Consider the following 11,322-nt stretch of genomic DNA (forward strand, 5'->3'; position numbering starts at 1 on the left):
ACACGCATTCACACACCTGCATCTATACACGTGCACACGCATTCACATACCTGCATCTATATACGTGCACACGCATTCACATACCTGTATATATACATGTGCACACGTATTCACATACCTGTATATATACACATTCACACACATTCACAAACCTGCCTACCTGAAAAAGTACAAGGCTGAGAATATGTTTTCATATCCCAGATAATTCTGCAAATATTTATTGTTCATTACCAAGGCTGGGTCCTGGGATTTAGAACCTCTTTCCCCAGCCCTCTGGGCCTGCCCACCTACCTGAAGGCAGGCACTGGGAGCTTTGCCCCAGAAACCGTCTCAGCAATGTTAATTTTAAATCAGGACATTTTGAGAAGTAATGACTTCATCCAACACACACATTTCAGGATGCACATATAGTGCTGGTGGTGGGGCCAATGCCTGTTTCTAGGAAGTCTCTGCCTTGGGAACTAGAAACCCAAATCTATGCTCCAAGGGACACCTCTGAGCTGCAGAGTTACTGGGAGTGGCCAGTCTCATAAATGGAAGCTCTACTGGCAAGCAGGCTCTTTTCCCATCTTTAAAAAACTAGGAAAAAGAGAAGCTAGTTTCAGGTTTATTCTAGCCTACTTAATAACTGAATATGGTTCAAAAGAAGTAAGAGATGGTAATAAAGGGTGGTTTATTCCAAGGGCTGCTCATCCCCGCTACTGAGTTGGTCAGAAGTGAGCCAGGGTTTACAGGGAATTTCCAGCCAAGCATTGAGCTCAAACCATGAACATGGGCACCATCTTTCATTGTTTTTTTGTTTTTTTGTTTTTTTTTTTTGAGATGGAGTCTTGCTCTGTCGCCCAGGCTGGAGTGCAGTGGCACAATCTCGGCTCACTGAAACTTCCGCCTCCCGGGTTCAAGCGATTCTCCTGCCTTAGCCTCTGGAGTAGCTAGGATTACAGGCATGCACCACCACACCTGGCTAATTTTTTATATTTTTGGTAGAGACGGGGTTTCACCACGTTGGCCAGGTTGGTCTCGAACTCCTGACCTCAAGTGATCCGCCCACCTTGGCCTCCCAAAGTGCTGGGATTACAGGTGTGAGCCACCACCCCCGGCCTTGGGCACCATGTTTCAATGAAAAGAGACTGCAAGAAAATGTCAGACCTGTCATTTCCCCTGAGGTGCATGAGGCAATGGCGTGTGCCCTTATGTATACTTATCCCAGCAAATACAGGCTCTCCAGCCAGCACTCGAGGCAAGGTAGAAAGCCTGAGTGGCCCGATCTGTCCACACGCTGCGTGTCCTCAGCCCTCCTGAACTGACCCTGGAGCCTTGGCCACACAGGGGCTGATTGGAAACCACGCCTCCCTGGCACAGGATTGCAGGACAACGAAACAAAAAAACCCAACAGCCCACCTTGGTTCACAATTCTGATGGTTTGTTCATCATGATTATTTTAGTGTTAATTTTGATGTTCAAAAATATTACATTAAAACCTCACTTACCTTGATGCCTGAGGTTTCTCGCAGCCTCTTAAACGTTGAGCCCAAGGTGGACGCCTCACTTGGCTCACCCTAGTCCCAGCGCCCTTCTCTCCCAGGGAGCCAGCCCTTGGACCTGTCCTTGTCCTCTGGGCTCTGCACTCTGGCAGAAGTGGCCTCAGTGACTCACCGGAATTCCCTCGGTCTCCTCCAGGAAGCGCGCACTGACGGACACCAGGGCATCTTCCGGCCACTCATGGAACCAGTCGATGGCCGTGCAGTTGACCACAGCTGGGAATTTTCTGGCTCGTACCCGCAGCACGGAGCCCACGGGGGAGAAACACAGGATCACCTGGGTGTGGGAGACAAAGATGCCCTGGCCATGGGGACTGCAGTGCTGGGGCCTAATCCATCACTCTGCAGAAAGCTCTTCTAGAAATCTACGTGCCCTGCCCGGCTCAGCCACCCAGGGTCTGGGGAGCACAATCCCAGTTCTGGGTTTGAAGGGCGGCCGCCGCATTGCAGTGGATAAATGCTCATCTGGCTTCGTGCCTCTCGCTAGCAGTCCCAGTCCCTCCGGAAGGGGCCCTTACCTCTCTAAAAAAAGGCCAGGCAAAGGAAGGTATGGGGAGCGGGCACCCATATTGGGCAGATGAGGCCCTAGAACGGGCCAGACTCCAAGCCCTTCAGTTCAGCAGGAAGGGTGCCCGCTGGGCCCTGAGGGATAGTGGGTAATTCCAAGAAAGGGCAGGGAGTCCCTGGGACCCCAGCTGGAGAAGGTGCTGTGGAGACGGGCCTGGGGGTCTCTCTGGCTAGATGAGGACCTCTCTTGTCATGGGTCTCAGCCTCCCAGCTGCCTTTGCTCTCTGGCCCCCTTTCGTGGTGTAGGTGTTGCACAGATGCTGCTACTCATGGCGGTGACTCACTGCTTGGCTGACTTTGCACCCCTCACTGCGTGATGACGTGAGGGTGTGGGACAGAGCTGGCACTGGCAGGGCACCAAAGAGGATCCAGGAGCAGGCAGCGCCCATCGGGGCGCCTTTGGCTCACAGATAACATTCACTAATTGGGCTACATAACCCGCAGAGGGGAGGGAGGGCCCCTGCTCTGTTTGAGTCAAGCAGGGGAAAACAATGGCCAGAAGGTGCCCAGGAGAGCTATGGGGTTGGCACCCTGCAAAGGGCAGCACCACTGAACTCTGGAGAGGACGGGGCCAATAGATCCAAAGGGTTCTCTGTCCTACTAGGGGAGTTTAGCCTGCTTACCCTAGAGGCAATGCTGAAAGTCAAGGTGTGGCCAGGCAGCACTTCGGGAGGCCAGGGCAGGTGGATCACCTGAGGTCAGGAGTTCTAGACCAGCCTGGCCACCATGGTGAAATGCCGTCTTTACTAAAAATACAAAATTTAGCTGGGCGTGGTGGTGGGCCCTATAATCCCAGCTATTTGGGAAGCTGAGGCTGGAGAATCATTTTAACCCAGGAGGCAGAGGTTGCAGTGAGCTAAGATTGCACCATTGCATTCCAGCCTGGGCGATGAATGAAACTCCATCTCAAATAAAAAAAAAAAAAAGAGAAAGTCAAGGTGCAAGGTGCATTTATCTACTTAAACTAGCTGTGTGTGGGGAGCAGTCCACACAGAGTCAGCTGTCTGTCCACATCTGTGGATTTTACCAACCATGGACCGAAAATTTCTTTAAAAAAATAATACAACGATAAAAAATAATACAAATAAAAATATAACAACTATTCACATAGCATTTTACATTATATTAGGTATTATAAGTAATCTAGAGATGATTTAAAGTAGAGGGGAGCATGTTCAAAAATATGACACTGTTTTATATCGGGGCCTTGAGCATCCATCCCTCCGTGGATTCTGGTATCCATGGGGTCCTGGAATCCCAACCTCCTCAGATACCAAACGACGACTGTAAAACACTTATTTTGGCCCCAAGATACCTCTAAAGACCCATGTGAAAAAGTCTCCAGGCTCTGGTTCATCAGACAGCCCCACCCCTCACACTCTACTAACAGGATTTCACATCCCATGAAAGATCAGTCCCCCCTGCTCTATGCAGAGCAAAAACCCAAACTCTGTAGGCCACGGGCGCCAAGCTGGGCTCCTGAGGCCCTGCCGAAGACGGGAGTCCCACCTTGAGCTGTCTGCGCACTTTTTCGATGAAGAATTTCCAACATACTTCCCGAGTGTCGTTCATGCCGAGGGACTTGACTTGGGGTCGCATGGAGGAGACGATGTTCTCCACCTCGTCCTCCACAAACAGCCCAGGAATCTCTCCTGAGGCCAGCAGGTCATTGATCAGCACCAGAAACTGCTCCTCGGCCACCTGGGAGTCCGTCATCAGGAACACCGAGGGAATGTTCTTCACGGCAGCCTTTATGTACTGAGCAGCGAGGTCGACCTGGATGGAGCAAGGACACGCTTAGGGGCCTTGGTAAGAAGATCCTCAATTAAAGACCTCCTCCACAACCACCCAGAACATGGGGCCACGAGGCCACCTCTTTTTTTTCTTTGAGATGGAGTCTTGCTCTGTCGCCTAGGCTGGAGTGCAATGGTGCAGTTGCGGCTCACTGCAACCTCCGCCTCCTGGGTTCAAGCAATTCTCTTGCCTCAGCCTCCCAAGTAACTGGGATTACCAGCACACGCCACCATGGGGACAACTTTCTTTTTTCTTTTTTCTTTTTTTGAGACAGAGCTCTGTCATCCAGGCTGGACTGCAGTGGCGTGATCTTAGCTCCCTGCAAGCTCCGCCTCCCAGGTTCACACCAGTCTCCTGCCTCAGCCTCCTAAGTAGCTGGGACTACAGGCACCCACCACCACACCTGGCTAATTTTTTGTATTTTTAGTAGAGACGGGGTTTCACTGTGTTAGCCAGGATGGTCTCGATCTCCTGACCTTATGATCTGCCCACCTTGGCCTCCCAAAGTGCTGAGATTACAGGTGTGAGCCACCGCCCCCAGTCCATGGGGTCAACTTTCTAAGAAACATAGGCCAGGTGCGGTGGCTCATGCTTGTAATTCTAAGGCTTGGGGAAGCCGAGGTGGGAGGATTGACTGAGGCCAGGAGCTCAAGACCAGCCTGAGCAACACAGCAAGACCTTGTCTCCAAGGAAAAGAAAAAAAGAAGGGTGCAGGAGGCCCAAAACCTTGAACGGAGCACAGCCAGGTTCACAGCAGCCATCAGGACAACCTAAATGTCCATCCATGCGTGAACAGGTACATAAAACGTTTCAGTTGGTCCATCTGTGCAACGGAATATGACGCAGTCTTAAAAAGGGAGGAAATTCTGACACGTGCTATAGCATGGACAGACCTTCAAGACATGATGCTGAGTAAAATAAGCCAGATATGAAAGGACAAATACTGTGTGATTCCACTTACATGAGGTCCCTAGAGTAGTCAAAGTCAGGGGCAGAAAGAAGAATGGAGATTGCCAGGGGCGGGGCTGGGGGAATGGGGAGTTGTTTAATGGAGACAGAGCTTCTGTTTGGGAAGATGAAAGGGTCCTGGAGAGGGATAGTGGTGACGGTCACACAACAGCGTGAATGTGCTTCATGCCACCAAACTAGACATTAAAGGTGATGAAAATGTCTTACTCTTTTATTTTCTTTTTTTTGAGACAGAGTCTCGCTCTGTTGCCCAGGCTGGAGTGCAGTGTCGCGATCTCGGCTCACTGCAACCTCTGCCTCCCAGGTTCAAGGAGTTCTCCTGCCTCAGCCTCCCAAAGGATTACAGGCGTGTGCCACCACGCCCGGCTACTTTTTGTAATTTTGGTAGAGACAGGGTTTCACCATGTTGGCCAGGCTGGTCTTGAACTCCTGGCCTCAAGTGATCTGCCCACCTCGGCCTCCCAAAGTGCCAGGATTATAGGTGTGAGCCACTGTGTCCAGCCGAAAATGTCTTACTCCATTTGTCTTGGAAAAAAAATAAAAATAAAAAAAATAAAAAAACAGGCCGGACACAGTGGCTCACGCCTGTAATCCCAGCAATTTGGGAGGTCGAGGCGGGTGGATCACATGAGGTCAGGAGTTCAAGACCACCTGGCCAACATGGTGAAACCTTGTCTCTACAAAAAATACGACAATTAGCCACGCGTCATGGCGCACACCTGTAATCCCAGGTACTTGGGAAGCTGAGGTATGAGACTCACTTGAACCCAGGAGATGGAGGTTGCAGTGAGCTGAGATTGTGCCACTGTACTCCAGCCTGGGCAACAGAGTGAGACTCCATCTCAAAGAAAAAGAAATAAATAACAGTGCAAATGGTCAATTTTATACTATGTATATTTTACCACACATGCAAAAGGAAAGAAAAAAATCTTAAATGGAGACCTCAAGAGGCCCTGAATAAATATACTACAGGCTTGGACTGGGAGCCTTAACAGTCAACCCCCTTTCAGAGTCATCCAGAGCAGGATTTAAGGACAGGGCGACAAGATGATTTCACAGGAATTTTGCAAGAATAAATGAAAAGTTTTTTTTTTTTTTTTTTAAGCATGTTACAGAGCAGTAGGAATAGCTTGTTATTTTTGAATATGCCATTTCCATGTATATGTATGTTCAGAAATGCCTGCCAGGTTTATCCAAGTACTGATGTGTATTTCCAGCATTTTGGTGATTTGCTTATCTATAATATTTAATTTAAAAAACAAGACCTACGGGCTTCTGTGCTTACTGAAGAGGCTTTAAAAGTGTCCATATAGGCACCCCAATGGCTGCTCCCTTCTTCGGAAGAAAGTCTGACTCACTGAAGTCTCTCTGTTCAGAGAGAAACCTCACCAGGCCTCCTCTTTGGGAGTTGACCGGAGTCAGAAGCCAGCCTCAAATCTATGTTTTGACAAGCTAAGAAAAAGCAAGGGGCTCTGAGCCTGGAAAAGCAGGTGGGCCACAGGTGGGACTTGAGCCATGGCTTCATCCTCGGCCCCTGCCTTGAGGCAAGGGGCGTAGTGTGAGAGCCAGCGATGACCTTGAGTCAAAAACTCTTCTCATTTCACAGTGTAGCAAGGACACTGGGTGGAGACGGACCATACCAGAAATCTTTTCCTTTTTTCCTGATTTTACTTTTTTAGAGATAGGGGTTCACTTGGTCGCCCAGGCTGGAGAGCAGTGGCATGATCACAGCTTATTGCAGCCTTGACCACCTGGGCTCAAGTGATCCTCCTGCCTTAGGATTACAGGCTTGAGCCACCGCGCCCGGCCCATCTGGCTTTCACAGCCACGCTGTCCCATGTGGAGTGGCCCTCACCCTCCCCACTGTGACCGCTGGGCTGCCCCTGGATTCCGGCCTGCCTCCACCTCACCCGCTCACTCTCTGGCACAGTCCCCTCCACTCCTGCCCTCTTATGCTGCTGAGTCTGGTCCCCACATCTCTACCCACATCCTGTCCCTGCACTTCCCAGCCCCACGTGTCCCGCTGTGCACTGACAGCCTTATCCCCAGGTATTGCGTCTCCTCCAGGCCTGGCCCGAGGGTGGTTCTCCCCGACCCTCTCTCCTATCTTGTTCGAGAGCCCCATGGTGCTACTGAAGCTGGAGCTGCCTGCGTTGCTATCATCACTGTCAGCCGAGGACGGCAATCGTCACCTGCATCTAGGCCCGTCTAGGGACCAGTCATTAATAAGGGGCACAGGTTTCCCTTTCTCTGGCCAAAACATCAGCAGCGCCTTTCCTTGCCATAGCCAATGCCGCTGGCAATGGACAGGCAGGACGTGGAGCCAAGATTTGGGAGTGGGGGTGTGTGAGACGTCAGGGTTAGGGAGTGGGGCTGCGACAGTTAGGGTTAGGATTTGGGAGTGGGGGGTGTGAGATGCGCAGCAAGACCTCCTGCCTGAGAATAACATGAGACCAAGCCCCCACCCCACCCGATGGCTGCTTCTCACCCCTCCCCTTTCATTTGTAGGAAGCTGGGCGTGGGAGGTACCTGAGCTGCTGAGACCACGGCCCCTCATTCTGCTGAAAGGCTTTCTTCATGGGACAGCCCAGCTCTGGCTGCTGACTCAGGCTGGGGGGAAGGTTTCCCAGAAATAAAAACTCCCCACTGCCTGGCCCCCGGGGGCTGTGTGTGGGGTGTGGGGATGGTAGCTGGGGTAGTATCTGAAGGTTTCGGATCCTGGACCCCAGCCGAGCCCCCGAGGTCACGCACGCCCTCTCGGCAGGCACAGCCCTCGCTGGCCCTGGTTTCCCCTCCTCCATTCTCCCTTCTTGTCGCACCTGCCCGTTTTCAGCCTTTGTGGGGTCACAGGGCTTGTGCCCCATCTCCACCCAGGTCACGCTACAGCAGTTTCTGTGCTTTCAAACTATCCTTCACGTGTCCTAGAACACTACCACATCCTGCCCGCTCCATCCCCTGCTCAGACACCTTGATGGCGTCTCGTTTTCTTGGGACCAAGCCCAGGGCTTTTCACACAGCACACTGTCCTCCAGGGTCCATTCTCCACCCCTTTCCTGTGCACCTGTAGCCTCCAGCAGGTGCCACAGCTTCTGGGACCTACTTTATATCACATAATCACAAACATATATGTTACCCTCATAGGGTAACATACGACAGCACTATTAGAACAAGAATCATGTGGAATGGCTCAGGAGTCTGGCTCTCCAATATGATGCAGAAACGTTTAGCCCCGTTTACCTCTGCCCTTAGTTCTGAATCCACAGAAGCGGTTTAAGAAATGATAGTGATAACAAAGCTGATTTGTGATGCGTGTAAGGGCAGTGAAATTCCACAGCCCAGATCATAGAGCCGCAGTGGCTGATGCCGACAAATAAAATAGCACCACTGAGGTTGAGGATGAGGCTGAGCACCCAGGTCAGCCCCAACATGAAGGATCAGGAAGAAAATCCCCGCAGGGAGGCAGAGCAAGGAAACGATGCCGTCGTGAACGTAACCCAACATGATTTAGTTAATAGACTAGAGACTTCAACAGAGAAAGCTCAGTAAAACTATATGGCTCCAGGTTCAAACGACACTTGAGTGGCCACAGATACCACCAATGTGAACTAACTCCATCAGCTATGCTGAGAACCCATGACACACGATATACCACTGACGGATCCAGAGGGCAGGGCTGTGTTCGGGAGTGCCCATCTGAGGAGTTCAAAAAAGAGCAGGCTGGTCCCTTTCTACATGGAGTAGAATCCACTGGGAAGGCAGAAAACACCAAGTCAGAAACTGGAGGCTCTCCCAGAGGTTGGCTGTCCCTGGCACAGCCTGCACTGCCCCTCCAGGGTCTCTGCCTGCAGATGCCTCCCACCACTCCCAGCATCACTGGCTCCAGGTCCGCCTGCTAAAGCCATGAGCCCAGCGACTGCCTCGGGGCCATGTGCTGCGGGACCGTCCCCTTAGGGCTCCCCCTTGGGTCTAGCATCGTCCTGGCCCCACAACAGCGGCCCCAGCACAGACACAGAGAAGGCATGGCTGTGTAGCACGGTGCAATCAATTTCAGGTCCAATCTCAGGCACGATGATTTCTTCTGAACTAATGGCACGCAGTTGCCTGGGAGAGCAGATGTTCAGGAGTAAGAAATCAATAAAGACCCTCAGCAGTGTGTCTTGGGCATGGGAGATCTTATGTTTACTCTAATGTTTATTTCATTCATTCCAAAAGCAGCCATTCAGCCTCTCAGGCATGCAGTTAGAAACCCAGTCACGGCTCTGAATTCTGTCATCTGGACAGACAATAGGGAACAACTTGGGACATTTAGTGACAAAGGGCAGGAATCCAATCTCTCTGCCTCTGTGATCTGGGTTGACTTTCTGGACTTGTGTCCATCGAGTAGTCAATAGACACACTCTTCACCTCAGTCACACGGGCCGGAAGGTTTCACACTCTTCACCTCAGTCACACGGGCCGGAAGGTTTCACACTTTTCACCTCAGTCGCCCGGGTCGGAGGGTTTCACACTCTTCACCTCAGTCACACGGGCCGGAAGGTTTCACACTTTTCACCTCAGTCCCCCGGGTCGGAGGGTTTCACACTCTTCACCTCAGTCACACAGGCCGGAAGGTTTCACACGCTTCACCTCAGTCACACAGGCCGGAAGGTTTCACACTTTTCACCTCAGTCCCCCGGGTCGGAGGGTTTCACACTTTTCACCTCAGTCCCCCGGGTTGGAGGGTTTCACACTCTTCACCTCAGTCACACAGGACAGAAGGTTTCACACCCTTCACCTCAGTCACACGGGCCGGAAGGTTTCACACTTTTCACCTCAGTCACACAGGTCGGAAGGTTTCACATGCTTCACCTCAGTCACACGGGCAGGAAGGTTTCACACGCTTCACCTCAGTCACACGGGTTGGAGGGTTTCACTCTTCACCTCAGTCACACGGGCCGGAAGGTTTCACACTCTTCACCTCAGTCACATGAGCCGGAAGTTTTCATACTCTTCACCTCAGTCACATGGAAGGTTTCACACTCTTCACCTCAGTCCCCCGGGTCGGAGGGTTTCACACTCTTCACCTGAGTCACACAGGACAGAAGGTTTCGCACTTTTCACCTCAGTCCCACGGGCCGGAAGGTTTCACACTCTTCACCTCAGTCACACGGGCCGGAAGTTTTCACACACTTCACCTCAGTCACATGGGCACGCACACTGGCCGGAAGGTTTTCTGGCCTCTGTTTCTAAGATAAAGATCCTTTAAATAAGGGCTATTGGTGATGCTCTGACTCCTTATGCTGGCTGGCTTCATTTTGGAAAAGGGAGTGAAGTTTTTCTTTACTCCCCGACCCTAACCCAAAAGGCAGCTTATTGCACAGTAAGCTCTCACCTTGAGGTCGGGGATCCCGTAGCCCTTCTTGAGGGTGATTTGAAACACGTCAAGGCCGCTGATGTATGCTGCCAGGCGGGAGAGGCTCTGTTTGCCACTGCCACCCACCCCCACCAGCAGGGCATTCCCCCGGGGAGACTCCAAGATGCGATTAATCCTGCAGATGTGAGCCACGGCATCCTCAAACAGCACCTACAGAAACCAGAGAGATCCTGCAACATCCTGTAGCACCTGGAATCACCTCTGTTCACCAGCACAGACTCTGCACACGCTGAGGTGTGCACTGCGCGCCACAGAGCCCCACAGAATGCCACTCGGATGTTGATAATGCAACCGGAGAGGGTGACCCTGTCCAGGTCCTGTGCCCTTGCTATCAGCTCCAGCCAGCTCACCAAATTCATGACTGCGTTAATTTCATTGTAGCTGTCCAGGACGTCCATGAGGAGCTTGTTCAGAGGAGCCACGTCGGTTACAGGAACGTATTTAGGATCGCCAATCCCTTGAGCAAAGTGGCAGAAGATATTTGGCTTGGCAAATAAGAGTTCATCACCAAGATCCTAGAGAAAAAAAAGACGATACTTCTGGTTTTTGCCACCACGACCACACAGATAGTAAACAGCAGCTCAGTACTTTGCCAAAGTGGACTAGGAGGTCACGCCGGGGTACCAGGCCAAGTCTCCAGGGGCCCAAACCTGCTGCTGTGGGCCCAGCAAACCACTGGGGCAAAACTTCCTAGGGTGGGAAGGTCCTATCCCCACCATATCAGGAATGAATTCATAGTCCAAAGAAATGATTCTGCCAAGAATACATGGGACACACCAGCGAGGCACACTGAGCCAAGCAGGGCCTTTCTCCACCCCAAGTGGACAGAGGGAGGTGATCACACCCTGATCTACTGAGCGGTCAATTCTTCCTCACTTGGATCCACAGTCACATGCTGGAATTGTCGCGTGGAACCCTCAGATCCACAGCCACGTGCTGGAATTATTGTGTGAACCCTCGGATCCATGGTCACGTGCTGGAATTATCGCGTGAACCCTCGGATCCACAGCCACGTGCTGGAATTATCGTGTGAACCCT

General features: G+C 51.7%; 1 protein-coding gene across 1 annotated transcript in view; it reads right to left on the reverse strand.

The window, feature by feature from the left end:
- Positions 1-11,322, reverse strand: part of DNAH17 (dynein axonemal heavy chain 17) — a 152,157-nt gene that overhangs the window by 42,448 nt on the left and 98,387 nt on the right. Inside the window, exons 46-49 of the mRNA XM_026455920.1 lie at positions 10,635-10,799; positions 10,243-10,434; positions 3,618-3,884; positions 1,657-1,818 (exon numbers count right to left, since the gene is read on the reverse strand). Coding sequence (XP_026311705.1) covers positions 1,657-1,818; positions 3,618-3,884; positions 10,243-10,434; positions 10,635-10,799 — 786 coding nt within the window. The remainder of the gene's footprint in view (positions 1-1,656; positions 1,819-3,617; positions 3,885-10,242; positions 10,435-10,634; positions 10,800-11,322) is intronic.

The sequence above is a fragment of the Piliocolobus tephrosceles genome, chromosome 16 (genome assembly GCF_002776525.5).
Source record: "Piliocolobus tephrosceles isolate RC106 chromosome 16, ASM277652v3, whole genome shotgun sequence".
NCBI lineage: Eukaryota > Metazoa > Chordata > Mammalia > Primates > Cercopithecidae > Piliocolobus > Piliocolobus tephrosceles.